General features: G+C 35.3%; 1 protein-coding gene across 2 annotated transcripts in view; it reads left to right on the top strand.

Annotated features, from left to right (window-relative positions):
* Positions 1 to 17,145, top strand: part of COL19A1 (collagen type XIX alpha 1 chain) — a 349,939-nt gene that overhangs the window by 166,135 nt on the left and 166,659 nt on the right. For both annotated transcript variants that reach the window (XM_045498677.1, XM_045498678.1), the window contains exons 14-15: positions 2,242 to 2,295; positions 3,955 to 3,990. In XM_045498677.1, coding sequence (XP_045354633.1) covers positions 2,242 to 2,295; positions 3,955 to 3,990 — 90 coding nt within the window. The remainder of the gene's footprint in view (positions 1 to 2,241; positions 2,296 to 3,954; positions 3,991 to 17,145) is intronic.

The following is a 17,145-nucleotide window of genomic DNA, read 5'->3' on the forward strand; positions in this document are numbered from 1 at the left end:
AATAAGGACGGGTGGGGATTTATAGCCAACGGAGTGACAGGCTCAATGAATGGAAAATTACTAAGAGCAAACACTGAGGGTGGGAGGATTCTTGATAACTGAACTATAGGATTCTTGCTAAAGGCAGGCCAAAGACTTACACATTAGAGATGGGGGATGAGGAACTTGATCTGCTGTTAAGGGTGGGGGATGCTATGTAAACTGATTGAGTAAGATTTTTGCTAAAACTGGTCTCAGCAAGCTGAAGACAGAAAAAGACAGAGGTCAAGGTTGAGGCCTAGTCAAGAAGAGGACTCAGAAGAGTCTGACTGAAGTTTGGTTGAAGAGAGGTTCTTTGTCAATTTCTAAGGAGCACTATCCAATAGAAAAATGTTTAATATATAATACTTACACGGTATATTTCTAAATATGATATTATAATCAAGACAAATATAAATATATTTTCCAGTAGCCATGTTAAGAAAAATAAAAGGAAACAGATGCAACTAATTTAAAAATATATTTAATTTAAAATATCCAAAATACTATTTTAATATATAATCAATATAAAAATCATTAATGAGCCATTTTGTATTTTTTAAAATAAATATTAAAAACCCATTATGTTTTGTACTCTCAGAACTTTTCAATGCAGACTAGTCTCATTTTGCTTATTTGGGAAGGAATGGATATTTCAAATAATAGAATATTACATCTCAAATAGGATTTACTTTTTCACTCATCCCTTTTCTAAATAAATAAATAAAGTACTCCAAGGTAACAATGGAAGACCATAGCTATGAGTTTTATCCTGAAAGGTATTTCTACAATTGTGAAGTGTTTTTTGTTTGTTCGTTTGTTTGCCTTTTGGATGCTATTTTTATCCATTAGATTTTTTTTTTCTTAAAGTGTAAGATTACAGTTTTCACATAATCTCTGCAACAAGATTATTTTAAGTATCCAGTTTTCTTTCATTTCTTTAAATTCATCATTGACTTCTATATTGAATAGCTACAGGTGATAGCATTTGGCATTGTTTACTGACTACAAAATGTCAGAGCAGTGATAGATGGATCCCTGAGCCAGGAAAAGTAAGATATCTAGATATACTGTGCATTCTGTGACTTCAGAATTATTTCTTTTTTCCATCACTGTTCTCCATTCATCCAGTGTATTAAATCAAGAATGAAGAAAGATATTTTTTTCTATTTACCACACAGGATGTCGATCTAACTCTCTTTCTGTTTACACTGTGGGTATCTTCAGCTATAGAACTGATTCCCTCCGGTGAAATCTATTGTGATATTCCTGGGAGCTGTCATTTCTGAGTCTGGTCAACTAAATACCCACTAAAACACCCAAGAGTCCAGAAGATTCATGAATATATTCATCTGATACTCTATGTCTCGTATAGTTTCATTTAATATCTTTATAAATCCAAGTAAAAAAAAAATATCAATTAGAGAACTAAAACATACTTTGAAACAGGAAAGAGACTACATTGTAGCTTCAGCCTGTGAGTGACAGGAAAAGAATATGTCCTTCATTTGTTTTCTCCCACAATTAGATTACTTGATAGAGACATAAAAATGTTTTTTTTTTTGGGGGGGGGGGCGCCTGGGTGGCGCAGTCGGTTAAGCGTCCGACTTCAGCCAGGTCACGATCTCGCGGTCCGTGAGTTCGAGCCCCGCGTCAGGCTCTGGGCTGATGGCTCAGAGCCTGGAGCCTGTTTCCGATTCTGTGTCTCCCTCTCTCTCTGCCCCTCCCCCCGTTCATGCTCTGTCTCTCTCTGTCCCAAAAATAAATAAACGTTGAAAAAAAAATTAAAATTAAAAAAAAAATGTTTTTTTTAATTTAATTCTTGATTTTTTTGGCAACCTTTATAAAGGCCAAATCAATGCTAAATCAAAGGTATTTACAATATCCACAAATTTAATCCAAAGTGGATACTTAAAAGCTCATATAGATTTAAATGATGTTCTCCCAGATGGTGAATTAATGTAATTTTAGCAGGAAGCAAAGTTGCACAAATATGCAGTATTCAGGACTCATGCTGATTTAATGTATCTGTACTCACCACAACACAGATGTTGCTTATCATTTTAGTACCAGTTGTCTCTCTTTCTTTCTATACTACAAACTGAAGAATGAGATTTGGGAGTTCAGTAAATTATGATTTATCTTGTGACTAATGACTTGTTAGAAATGTCAGCTTTCTGTGAATTGCATACAGAAATCACATTGGTTGTATTCTTCCTACAGGGTTTGAAAGGTGACTTGGGTCCTCGGGGCCCCCCTGGCCCAAAAGGAGAAAAGGTATCGTATCCACCCAGAAGAATGTCAGTTTTTCTTAAGAAAATTCTGAGAACACATGCAGTGACTTTTCATTGAAAAAGTTAATTTTGCTAAAATTAACCAAAGGCTGTATGTTAAAAGCATCTGAAGAAAAGCCTTTTGGTTCATTTAATTAGTTTGAAGAAACTAAAAGCACAACTGCTAGTTGACATTAATTTGTGTTTATAAGATTTCACTTTCTCTCCCTCACTTAACAGTATTAGCTATTCCATTGCCAAATTAGCAACTGTGTCTTGTATCGGGGAATTTTGCCAGTAGCACTGAACTGCTACCATAATGCTGAAGCAGGTGGCCTTTAGCAGGAAGGAGGTTAACTTCCTAATTCATTCTTAGTCTGAATGCTTCATTTCCTGCCACTTTTTCTCACATGCCATTTTATCATGATATATTGGCAGTGACCTTGAAAAGAGATTTAGAAATACTAAAACCAAGAGTCATAGAATAAGGTCATTGCATGACCCCATTTTGATAAGAATTGTATGTGTGGGGCGTTCATACTGTATTTTGTTCTCCATTCTTAGCACATTTGGAAATCCTCGTCTGTCTTCAATATTTACCTCTATGTTAAAGTTGATCTTGCAAATCAGTCTTCAGTGAGTGATTTAAGCTATGTCGATGTTCCTTAACAAGTATTGGCTACTTTTATTCAATTGTTCCAAAAAGTAATGATTACTCAACGCTAAGTCTTTACTTTTGAGGTGACTATGTCAGATGAGAAAAGAAAAATTTATAGAGATACTTTCAACATGAGAACACATCTCAGAGCTTTATACCACACAGTATAAATTCTCTATAATGACCACATAAAGAGCATTATAGCAATGATGCTTGCTCTTAATGGTTAAGAGTTCTTACGAAATAAACCAGGGTCCTGATACAATAAAGCATATAGGTGACATATAAATCAGAAAATAGTAAACTTTTATATGAGCCATTTTTTAAAGATTTCGAAAGGGTTCTCAATATATCCATTTGTTAATTTGTATTCACATAGGTCAGCAAAGCAATTTTTGTATTTAAAAATACATAAATATAGGCAAGGCCTCTTAAAATTGATAGCAAGTGCAATGTCAATTTAGCAGAGCTTTGTAAGAGGCAATGGGACTGCTTCTTGCAGCTGGGAGGCATGAAGTGGGGAGATCCATTTATTATTTCTGCTGATCCTCATACTAACTTTGTCAGAAAAATTATCTGTCGTTGTGACACTTCCCAGCTGCTCCACTGGCAAGTAACCATATTTGAAGAGATATTCTTTCTAATTTTGGATTCGTAGACAAAAGAATAGAAAATTAGATTATTTTAGCTTTTCAAAACAAGTTCTGCTGTTATAGAAACTATGGGGGTGCACAAGGTGATATTTATATCATGAGAGCTAAAAGCACATCATGCATTTTTCACTGTGTGGAGAATTTATCAAGATGAAATTCTATTTTTTCTTTCAAAGTGTGTGTGTGTGTGTGTGTGTGTGTGTGTGTATACATATATACATATATACATATATACATATATATATATACATATATATATATATATATTGCTTCTCTCCATTCAGAAAACTTAAAAATAAAATGTGCAGAAAAGGATCACTGGTAACTGCAACTATTCTTTAACCTATTTTAGGGAGATACAGGACCTCCAGGACCACCAGCCTTAACTGTAAGTATTCTCCAAATCAGAATTCAAAATTGAAATGCCCTGTTCATTTTTCACACTACATCATGACTAAACCAGAATTTAAACCATAGGATATTTTGAGAACTGAAAGTTACCCTAGAATAGATCTAGTTAAACCTCCAGATTTTAAAGATGAGGCATCTGCCCACATCAGTGAAGTATATAACCTGAGGTCATACTGGGAGTTACTAGAAAAGTCTGGAGGCAGTACCAATTCTGAGCAATTTTCTCTACCCTTCATATGGTTCATAATCATGCCCCTTGAACATCTGATTATACGTTCTTAACACGATATTTAACGTTAATGGAAGCAGTGACTGTTCTACCTACTCTAAAAACCATAAAAGAACAAAATAAACTATAATCGCCCAGTGGGTAAAAACAGCTACCTATTTAAAATGATTGTTACATTCCCCAAAACCTGTCCAAGATCAGTTTTTTTCCTATATGATTTGCTTCTAAGATTCACAAATGATAAAATGGCAGTATTTCAGTAGCAGATTTATGAGAAAAGTTCCTAATGTGCACATAATGAGATTGTTCTCAGTTAAATGGTTCATCATTTATTAAGCATTTAATCATAAATATATAATGACTTTATATTTAGGTATAATTTACCGTTATGGATTTTCTTCATAGGCCATTAAGGACTCTCATTTAACTTAAAGATTTGGTCTAACAGTGACTCTAAGCCTAATAGAAAAGAGGAAACTTTCTTAAATAAGATCATTTGTAGCCTGAGGTCTCTTGGATTTTATGTTGATACTACCTAATGACATAAATTAAGAATTTAAATCATCAGTTTTCAGACATGTTCTGATTGTAGAAGGTCAGGCTTAAAAGAAATCTTCTAGTATCTGTGTTGAGCTCTTCCTAACAAGGCAGAACAGTAATCTCAAAGACTGTGTGGCTTTGATAACATTTACATTTATCTTTGTACTTGAAAATGTCATACATATTCTGAACAATATGTTAATAATATCTTACACAAATAATTTTTGCAATGCTAACTTAAAAGACAGATATTTATTCATAAATGAGAAATCTAAGGAATCAAACAGATAACTTCGGAATAACCAAATTCAATTTGCCATGAAATTCTGTGCTTGAAGATTTCATTTTCAGATGGAAATAAAAACTATATATTTGAGGGGTGGTTTTAACTGAATATTATTCAGCTTTTTTATACTTTGTGGAATTTATTTTTAAAATTATTTGGCAGTGATTTACAGTTAAGACTGCTCATGTTACTTAAGTCACATGCTTTCTTTTGTTCAACTAAGTTATATGCTCACCCACTCTATTTAGTTATCTCATTTCCTAGTCATTCCCAACTTGTGTTTGAAGAGCAAAGTGTAATCTATGTTTATCATTTCACCTGAAAATGCAGTTTTGGCCCCTGGCCCAGAAAATTGTATTGGAATATATCTATTTCATGGATTTTTAATGACAGCTAATGTCTTCCCACCAAGTAGTACCCTATAGATCCCAGCAGTATTTAGCTGGCAGGCACTAAGGGAGTACAAGCTAATTTTTACAGTTACATAAAGACATGACAAGGCAAAACCACTGTGAAATGAAATGTTTATTTCATAAAGTTAAATATTGGTATTACTAGTTATATGCTTGTCATTACTTTATTAACATAATCTACTGTTAAAAAACAGGCAGCAGACATGAATAAACATTTTTCCAAAGAAGATATACAGTTGACCAACAGACATATCATTCATCTTCTGGGAAATACAAATCAAAACTATGATGAGATATCATCTGACAGTAGTCAGAATGGCTAAAATCAACAACACAGAAAACAAGAAGTGTTGACAAGGATGCAGAGAAAGGGGAACCTGCTTACACTGTTGGTGGGAATGCAAACTGGTGCTGCCACTCTGGAAAACAGCGTGGAAGTTACTCAAAAAGTTAAAAATAGAACTTGCCTATGATCCAACAATTGCACTACTAGGTATTTACCCAAAGGATACAAAATACTGATTTGAAGGGATACATGCACCCTGATGTTTATAGCAGCATTATCAACAATAGGCAAATTATGAGAAGAGACTAAATGTCCATCAACTGATGAATGAAAAAATAAGTTGTTGTATGTATATATATATATATATATATATATATATATATATATATACACGCACACATATACATATACATATACATATATGTATATGTATATACATACATATATACATATATATATAATTATATACAATGGAATATTACTCAGCCCCCCAAAAATATGGAATGTTGCCATTTGAGCAGCATATATGGAGCTAAAGAGTATTATGCTAAGCGAAATAAGTCAATGAAAGATAAATACCATATGATTTAATTCATATGTGAAATTTAAGAAACTAAATAGAGGAACATAGGAGAAAAAAGTTGAGGCAAACCAAGAAACAGACTCTTAACTATGGAGAACAAACTGAGGGTTACCAGAAGGGAGGTGGATGGGGAGATTGGGCTAAAGGGGTGATGGGGTTAAGGAGGGCACTTGTATGAGCAGCAGATGTTGTATATAAGTGATGAATCACTAAATTCTACACCTTAAACTAATATTACACTGTTAACCAACTGGAATTTAAATAAAAACTGGAAAGAAAATGAATACATACATACATACATACATACATACATATCTTAAAAATTAAAAAAAACACATAATCAAATGTTAACTATGAAATAGGAATGAACTGAAATGTATACCACCTTACCATGTACTAAATATTTAATTGATCTTATAATGCAGATTAATACATTTTAATGAAATGATTTGTAACAGTTTTCAAGAAAGCTAAACTTGGAAGCTATACTGCCTCCATTGTATTTACATTAAACAAAACATTGTTATATAGGAGTTAATAAACTGAGAATTCATCCATAGTGATTCTCAAAGCTAGTTGTACACTAAATCCACTATAGAGCTTTAAAACATACCAATCTGTGGCTCCACCCCCAGAAATTACAATTCAGTAGATCTGGTGTGGACCAGTATACTTAAACCTCCCTGAGTAGTTCTAAATATAGAGCTGGAATCCAAAGCTGTTGTATATGAGCACTATAATGGAACAAGCTTTCTTCTGTTCAAAAGCTTTAGACTTTTGAGAAGTCTGGTTTTCACCTGAAACCCAACTTAATGCGTAGTAATAAAAAAATGTCTCTTTCCATTAGGGAGGCATACTAGTAAAACTAAATTAAGATTGAAGCCTTCTTGGTTAAGTGGAGGAGATTAAGGCCAGGAAGGCACCTTTAATTATAGCCTTAACCCAGCCATTCAAGGACTCCAGAGAGCTCAGGTGCCTTAATGCTTCTCAGAATTTAATGCGCACAGAAACATTCAGGGGTCTTGTTCAAATGCATAGTTTATTTCATAAGTCTGAGGTGGGGGTGGAATTCTACATTTCTTTTTTTGTTTTGTCTTGTTTCTAAATGTTTATTTTGTTGCAAGAGAGAGATCAAGAAAGAGCAAGAGAGAACAAGCAGGGGAGGGGCAGTGAGAGACAGAAAGAAAGAAGAAAGACAGGCTGTCAGTGCAGAGCCCAATTGGGGCCCAATCTCACAAACCATGAGATCATGACCTGAGCCAAAATCAAGAGTCGGACGCTTAACTGACTGAAGCACCAGGCACCCCAAGATTCTCCATCTCTAACTGGAGGATGCAGATGCTACTTGTTCTCAGACCACACTTTGAGTCACAGGGCTTAGCACTTGAGCCCCAGCTCTACTGCAGACTTGCTGCCTCATTCTGTAGATTAGTGACTCCCTAGCCATACTGCATGTTAGATGTACCTATATCACCTGATATAGAGGCGTTTACCTTCAAATTTTTCCTGCTTTTCCTGAGCTTCTTTGATCTGTAAATTTATGTATTTCACCTAATTTGGGAAATTGTCCATTGTTTCATCAAATTTGTTTTCTGCCTCATTATCTCTCTCTTCTCCTTCTGAGACTCCAGTTACATACAATTACATAAAATATTTTCCCACACATTCCTTTGTTTTCCATATAATTTTCTCCTCTTTTGAATGGATCATTTCTAGTGAACTCTTTTCAAACTTACTCATTATTGGTCATCTCCATTCTGTTGTTAAGACCATCCTTTGAATGTTTCATTTCAGATACTATATTTTTAAGTTAGTGAATTTCCGTTTGCTTTTTAAAAAAATAATATCTACAAAAGGCCACATTTCATTCTTTCTCATTGCCAAGTAGTATTCCATTGTATATATAAACCACAATTTCTTTATCCATTCATCAGTTGATGGACATTTAGGCTCTTTCCATGATTTGGCTATTGTTGAAAGTCCTGCTATAAACATTGGGGTACAAGTGCTCCTATGCATCAGCACTCTGTATCCTTGTATCCCTTGGGTAAATTCCTAGAACTGGAGAGTGTTATGCTAAGTGAAATAAATCATACAGAGAAAGACAGATACCATATGTTTTCACTGTTATGTGGATCCTGAGAAACTTAACAGAAGACCATGGGGGAGGGGAAGGGAAAAAAAAGTTAGAGAGGGAGGGAGCCATACCATAAGAGACTCTTAAAAACTGAGGATAAACAGGATTGATGGGGAGTGGGAGGGAGGGGAAAGTGGGTGATGGGCATTGAGGAGGGCACCTGTTGGGATGAGCACTGGGTGTTGTATGGAAAGCAATTTGACAATTAATTTCATATTAAAAAATAAATAAATAAAAAATAATATCTATTTCTTTTCTGACATTTTCTATCTTTTCATTCCCTGGGAGCCATATTTTCTTTCATGTCCTTGAGAATAGTTTTGATAGATGTTTTAAACATCTTTTTCTTAAAATTCCATCATCTGAGTAATGTCAAGTTGGTCTCTGTTTACTATCTATTCTCTTTAGAATAGGTAATGTTTTGTTTTTTTTTTCAATGTTTATTCATTTTTCTTTTGAGAGACAGAGAGAGCAGGGGAGGGGCAGAGAGAGAGAGAGGGAGAAGCACCAGAGACAGAGACACACAGTATCTGAAGCAGGCTCCAGGCTCCAAGCCATCAGCACAGAGCTTTATGCGTGGTTCTAACTCACAGACCATGAGATAATGACCTGAGCTGAAGTTGGCTCCTTAACCAACTGAGCCACACACGTGCCCCTAGAATGGGTAATGTTTTAATGCTAACTTCTATGTCAAAAAATTTTGGACTGCATTTTAAGCACGTGAATGATATTGGAACTCTGAACTCCTACTTCTCTGAAGAGCATTAATACGGGTTTTTTTTTGGGGGGGGGTTGTTTGTTTTTTGTTTATTTATTTTGAGAGAGAGAGAGGAGCACAAGCAAGGGAGGGGCAGAGAGAGAGGGCGAGAGAGAATATCCCAAGCAGGCTCTGCACTGTCAGTGTGCAGCCTGATAAGGGACTCAAACCAACGAACTGTGAGATCATGACCTGAGCTGAAATCAAGGGTTGGATGCTTAACTGACTGAGCCACCAAGGTACCCCAAACATTAATGAGTTTTCAAAGCAAGGAGTTAAATTAGCTGGACAGACGTTGTAAACTCTCTTCCCTGTAGTTGACAACAGCAGAAATCCTGGTTTTATTCTTTTAACCTAACCTGAGCTGCTTGGCGTGTGTACTGCGTGTGTATGGTTAGGGGTCAGCTAGAGGTTTGGGCAGACTTTATACACAGAATTTGGGACTGCCTTTCTCTACAGAATTTTGGAAACCACACATTTCTTTACTTTCCAGTATGTACATCTGCTCAAAATTCTGCCCTCTATCTTTCAATCCATCAAGAATGCAGGCTCTCCATTTAGCTACCCTGTGACCCAGACTGTGGCTTGCTTCCAAATGAAACATTTTGGAAACAGGAAACTGATCACATGCTGTTTTGTTTTTCCACATGTTGACTCCTCTCCAGTACCTACCTGCTTTGGGTTTTTTTTGTTGTTATTGTTTTGTTTTTTAAGTTTATTTATTTATTTTGAGAGAGAGAGAGAGAGAAAGCACATACACAACACACACACACACACACACACACACACACACGCACACTCACACGTGCACATTCGGGGGAGGGCAGAGAGAGAGAGAAAGAATCCCAAACGGGGTCTGTGCTGCCAGCATGGAGCCTGATGCTGGGCTCAATCTCACAAACTGTGAGATCATGACCTGAGCCAAAACCAAGAGTCAGATACTTAACTGACTGAGCCACGCGGGCGCACCCCTACCTGCTTCTGTTGATTTTCCAGTGTCTTCAGGTAGTTGTGGGGTTTTTTGTAATGTTTATTTATTTTTGAGGGAGGGAGAGAGGGGGGTGAGGGGCAGAGAGAGAGGGAGACACAGAATCTGAAGCAGGCTCCAGGCTCTGAGCTGTCAGCACAGAGCCCGATGCAGGCGGGAACTCACAAATGGATGCTTAACCGACTGAGCCACCCAGGCACCCCTTCAGGTAGTTGCTTTTATATTGGAGTTTACAGTTGTTATCTGTAAGTATGCTAATTCAGTAGGAACTACTAGGCCTTCCTGAAAGTCAATGATATATTTTTTTTATCAAAGTTGAATTACTTCTAATTTACTTAGAAATTTTATAACTGCAAATATAAGTGAATTAGCCTTACAAATTATTTACTCTATTGGCCTCACCTTCAATATATATCTGAATCTGACTGATTCTCACATTTCTACTATTACTACCTGGTTCTAGATACCATCATCCCTGGATTATTTCAGGATCCAGTTAATGGTCTCCCCACTTCTTCCCTTGATCTCCTTGAGTTTTACAAAAAAACAGAGACCAAAAAGTTTCCTTGTCATGCTTCTGTTCAAAATCTCCAATGTTTCTCCATCTGATTCAGAGTAAAAGCCAAATTCTATACAATGGCCTACAAAGTCTTACAAAATTCAACTCTCCTTGCATTTCTGACTTCATTTTCTTATTCTTCTCATCTTGCTAACTTGGTTCCACAACAATGGCCTTCTTGCAGTTCTTCAGGCATGTCTGGTACACTCCCACATGAGAAGGTTTGTTGCTGTTTACTCTGCCTGCTCCAACCATGTGCATAGCTACTTCAAGTTTTATCAATGAGAGCTACTCTATTTAAAATTGCACATACCCACATGGAATTGCTAATCCGCATTCGCACTTCATTTTTATCATTTTCTCCATGGCACTTATCACTCTCTAACATATCATTTAAAATGCCTACTTACTAGATTATTTGTTGTCAACATTCCTGTATCTTTGACTTTGAATCCCATGAGAGGCAAAGGTTCTTTGTGAGTTTTGTTCATTGTTGAATTCTAAGCATACAGAATAGAGTTTGGCACATAGTATGCCCTGAGGAAAAAATGATGTTTAATGAATATTGTCTTTGTAAGTATTTTAATCTTTGCTTTTTAGCCTCATTAATTCCACTTATTAACCTTATTTCTCTTAGATAGTTTGTATAAAATAAGGATCAGCTCTTATGATTTTGATGAAAATCATTTGGATGGATGTTTTCTTTCTCACAAAATTTTTGCTCTGTTTATTCCGTTTTTATTATTTTAAGGTCATTTGTTTATTGAAGTTTTCTTAAGTCAGTTTTCTATAAAATTGCTTAATATTTATTTTTTTTAAGAAGCAGAGTGCTAGCCAAATATAATAAATCTGTGGTTCCTATTACTTGATTATACACAAAAGTATAAATTGAAATAAAAGTCTTTAATTCACAGTTTTAGGTTTTACCTTATCCTGCCTGATTTATTATTCATTTCTCAGCACTTTAACTCCTGGAATATAAAATTTGGCATCTAATCCATAAAAATATTAAATATATTGCTATAATTTTGGACTTGTGCTTTCAGTAGCACAAATGAAGCCAAATAAAACCAAATTGTGCCATGATTCCAGCTGAAATTCTCTAAGCAACTACTTATTAACAAAAAAAGAATAATTCCTTTATAAATATATTTTACATATATATATATTCATATTCTAGTTTTTAAAATGTTATCAAATCACATTTTCGAAACTTATTTAGTTGCACCCATACCTGGAATGAATGTCACAATGACACTTAACAAGTGACTTACTGGACATCACCATCATAGTATAATAGGACTTTTCCACCATATTCCTCCTAAAGAACATCAATTTAGACAATCACCCATGGATAGGATAGCCATGTGGAAGTCCAGGAAGGAGTCTAGTGGAGAAGTTCCAGCATACCCCTAAAGCAAAGAAATTGAAAAGGATAAAAGGAACAGTTTGAATTTACAGTAGTCACTCCTCCCAAGGCTTTTTTAGCTCATGCCAAGAGAGACTTTCTCAGCTCATGATTTCTCCTGCTGGGGAAGATGAGAACATGTGAGTGAGAATTCACCTGCCCTAGCTATGCAGGATGCTACCCAAAAAACCTACTTCCTTCCTGCCTCAGCCAGAATACTGAGGTGTCTTGTGTGTTGCAGTGGGTGTTGGGAGAACAGCAGAAAGGGCTCTCAGAGGGCACCAAATGCATGTGAATCCTACAGAGTGCGTGCCCCCAGACTCTACTAGGAAATTCACCCACAAGCTGTAGGGCATTCTTCACTTTTGATTTTCTCTCCAATGGCCCAAGGCTTCCTGTGCCTCACCTCCACACACATCTACTTCATGGCCAGCTCTATGTGTATGCTCCCTGTGGCAGCAAGAATGAGCCTTTGCAGAGGACTAGTCAGCACCTGAAGAAGCTGGTTCCACTCTGTGGGATTGAGAGAAACACACAAAATTGGGCATTCATCACTGCCCTAAAAAAAGCACCATAGTCAGCATAATCCTGACTGTGTAGTATTGAGAGAAGGCATAAAACCTTAAGAATTTCTCCAGAAGAAGAAAGAAGAAGCACGGAGTGAGCATATCTGAGTAAAAGGTCTGACAAAGCCTTAGAATCCCTAACAGGGTTGATGGAAGGTATTTCTTCAGTCATGAACTGAAAGAGTAAAGACTAAAAGAGGTAACTGCTTTTTCAGATATGAAGACAGCAACACAAGACTTCAAGGAACACTAAAAATCAAGGAAACATGACACCAACAAAGAACACAATAATTTTGCAATAACAGACCCTAAAGAAATAGAAATCTGCGATTTGCCTGATGAAGAATTCAAAATAGTTATTTTAAGGAAGCTCAGTGAGCTATAAGAAAGTTCAATGAAATCAGGAGAATAATACATCAATGAAATGAGAAGTTTCACAGAGAGAAATCATAAAAAAGAATCGGACAAATTCTGGAGCTGAAAAATGCAATAAATGCAGTAGAGAGCATAAACAGACTGGATCAAGTAGAAGAAAGAATCTGTCAAGTAGAAGGCAGGTTCAGTCAGAGCAGAACAGAAGAATGAGAGAGTAAAGAAAGCCTACATGAGCTATGGGATATCATTAATAGAAACAACCTGTACATTATTGGGTTACCAAAAAGAGAAGAGAGGAGAGACAGTTAGAAAACTTATTTAAAGAGGGGCGCCTGGGTGGCGCAGTCAGTTAAGCGGCCGACTTTCTCGCGGTCCGTGAGTTTGAGCCCCGCGTCGGGCTCTGGGCTGATGGCTCAGAGCCTGGAGCCTGTTTCCGATTCTGTGTCTCCCTCTCTCTCTGCCCCTCCCCCGTTCATGCTCTGTCTCTCTCTGTCCCAAAAATAAATAAACGTTGAAAAAAAAAATTTTTTTTTAAAAAAAGAAAACTTATTTAAAGAAATAATGCCTGAGAAATTCCCAAAGCTGGGAAGATACCTGGATGCCTGAGTTCATGAAGCTCGTGGGATGAAGCACATAGATTCACAATTGCCAGGACATGGAAACAACCTAAGTGTCCTTCAACAGATGAATGGATAAAGAGTATGCAGTGTGTGTGTGTGTGTGTGTGTGTAATTAGCCGTAAAAGGAAGGAAATCCTGCCCTTAGCAACAACATAGATGGACCTTCAAATTTCTTTGATCAAAATACAGTTTATCTAAGGTCATAGTGCAAATTTGTGTTAAGGTAAGTTCTCATAAATTATTCTGAAACCATGAATCTGAAACCATGAAACATCAGAGTCTGTTTTATGGGTTGCCTCTGTCTTTTTCCCCCTATGTTCATCTATTTTGTTTCTTAAATTCCATGTATGAGTGACATATGATATTTGTCTTTTTTTGGACTGATATATTTCATTTAGCATAATACACTCTAGCTTCATCCTAGTCATTGCAAATGGCAAAATCTCATTCTTTTTGATGGTTGAGTAATGTGTGTGTATGTTTATGTATATGTATATGTAAATGTATATGTGTATGTATATACATGCCACATCTTCTTCATCCATTCATCAGTTGGTGGACATTTGGGCTTTCTCCAGAATTTGGCTATTTTTTGATAATGCTGCTATAAACATCAGGGTGCATGTATCCCTTCATCTCAGTATTTTTGTATCCTTTGGGTAAATACCTAGTAGTGTAATTGCTGGATCGTAGAGAGGATCTATTTTTAACTTTTTGAGGACGCTCCATACTGTTTTACAGAGAAGCTGCACCAGTTTGCATTCCAACCAACAGTGTAAGAGGGTTCTTTTTCTGGATCCTTGCCAGCACCACTTTACATTTAAATATTAAATATAAATCCTTACATTTAAATGTGCAAGTATAAGTGCAAATTATTAAGTTCTTTGTCATTTGTTATCAACAACTTTATATGTAACTTCTTTATATATAACTTTGTGTCTTTATATATAACTTCTTAAAATTGTTACATATGTTCTGTAGTCTTACTGTTACTCACTATTAACAGATATTCCTCAACTAAAAAAATATACTGCTGTTTTTACACTAAAGTTTTGCCAAAATCTGTAACTGAAGCTTCAGAAGCAAGGCAGAGACTAATATGGAAATAAGGCAGTTGGCTAACACCTCTGCCTGCTTCCCTCTTTTGGCCTTTGCGTGTCATTTCAGAAGAGACAGGTGAAGGAGGGTAGAACAGTGCTATTTCATGGAATATATCCACTAATTTTAGTTCCCAGGAAAATGACTATGTTACTCTGGCCCTGGCCCTTTGGGGAGTTATTAAATACTCATCCAGATGGCACCAAATGTTTACACAAAAGCCAAAGGTTAAGTCAATCAATAGCAGAAGTGTCTTCGATATGCTTACTAAATGATATTTTAAATGTCAATCCCTTGGTACCTGAATAAATCTACCATAAGTGAAAATTAGGCACAGAGAAGGAGCACAGATTTCACCCTTCCCAAACTACCTTAAATATGAAACTACCTTAAATATCAGGCACCCAAGAGAAAATCTCAGCTGGTCATTTATAAATCAAATGACATACAAATTAACAGATGACCTCAATAAACAAGAGATCATATAGTATTCACATAAGGGAAGCCTTGAAATAGTTTCTTTCCCCAAAATTAATGTGTTGAAGATCTAAGAATGATCAGTTCAGTAGATGATGAGGTCCATTCTCACCCTTTCTTCCTCCTTTGATCTACCCACTTACTTGAATGCTAACCATGTGTCAGATACTATGCTGGCTACTGGGAACACAGAAACAACACCTGTCGTTGCCTTCTCAGAACCTATTTGGTTTATGAAAAAGCAAGCAGTTGTTTAAAACTGATCATTTTCAAACTCATCATTTGCAGTTAGCATATAAACAGTCTACAAGTATTTGTACAACTGTAGTTATGTTGGTATTACATAAAACATTTAGTTATTCAAGAGAAAATAATTTTTTCTAGAATTCTTATGCTATAATTTAAGCAGTTATTTAATTTAAATACATTTAAATCACAGACTCAACTACTAAATAATGTTTTCTTACTAAAGATTCCTGAGGAACTATAACCATCTCTTTTTAGGTGAATGAAATAGAAAAGTTCTTATTAAATATCCATAGAATATAGTTTCTTTCAGTTCTGGATTGAATAAATACATGCTGTATCGTGTATATGTATTATACACTTTTATATATACATATAAATATATGTACTATAGCATAGTAATTAATAGGCAATTCAATTTAAGATTATTTAAAATTCCTTACATATCAAAATCTGAATTATTTATATGGTCTTTCTATGAATTGCCTGAATTTAAATTTTGTCTTAAAAAGTTGCATAATTCATATTTAATTCACTGTTAACTTTCTGAAACTGATGATCCAGCTCAATCTTGAGATTCTTAGGGAGCTAGTGAGCCAGAAGAAAGAAGGCAATCCAAATATTTTAAAAAATCAATCTTTTTTTTAAATTGTGAACAAAAGACTGGTATGAATGAATCATTGGATTAAAATAGAAGGTGTGTCTATACTACAAAACTATGATTATTGACTGTGCAGAAATATAGGGGAGTTGATGCTTAAGGCCTTAGAAAGATTTATGTTCAGCCTCAGAGAAGATTTATGTTTTTGAAAAATGTATCGTCAGCTCATTTGACAGAAGGTGAATTATATATCTTTCATTAGATAAATGATTTGAGAATAGCTCCTTCTACCCTTCTGTTTATAGTTTGCTTCTGTTTCAAAAGACATTTCAAATTGTTTTCATCACAATTCTAAATTTTGTATTTTAAAGGTCAATAATAAAACTTTCTTCCTAAAAGTGCTATACATTGGCAGTTTAGGAATTTTATGAAGGAGCTATTTTTTCATGTTGAGATAGTCAGCAGTCTAGAAAAATAAATTTAAATGTATCTCAAATGCTATTAGAATATTATAAAATGGATAAGCCCTTTGAAACATTACATGGAGAAGAATGTGTATTTAAGTCAAATATATGCGTGAATTGGTTAAATTCAGTTCCACTCTAAGTATATAAAAATTTTTTTGGTAAGAATTTATATTCATCTATAAAATGGAATTTAAAAGTGATTGCTCTCTAAAAGAATTAGAATTCTTTTTATTCCACTTAACTATTCTACTGGTTTTAACAAACCAAAAATTCACACATTATGGCTTAGGAGTTATACAGTCCCTTCATCCAGGGTTTGAACCTGACCGTTTTACTTGACTTTTCTGTGCCCTAGTTTCAGCATCTATAAAATGGAATGATAATACTTCTTACTGCATAGCACTGAAGTGATGATTAAATTAACTAGCATATGTAAAATTTTTTGAATAATGACTGACTTCTAGTAAGTACTATTTAACTTTTAGCTAGTGTTCTC

Source organism: Leopardus geoffroyi, chromosome B2, assembly GCF_018350155.1.
Source record: "Leopardus geoffroyi isolate Oge1 chromosome B2, O.geoffroyi_Oge1_pat1.0, whole genome shotgun sequence".
NCBI classification, from domain to species: domain Eukaryota; kingdom Metazoa; phylum Chordata; class Mammalia; order Carnivora; family Felidae; genus Leopardus; species Leopardus geoffroyi.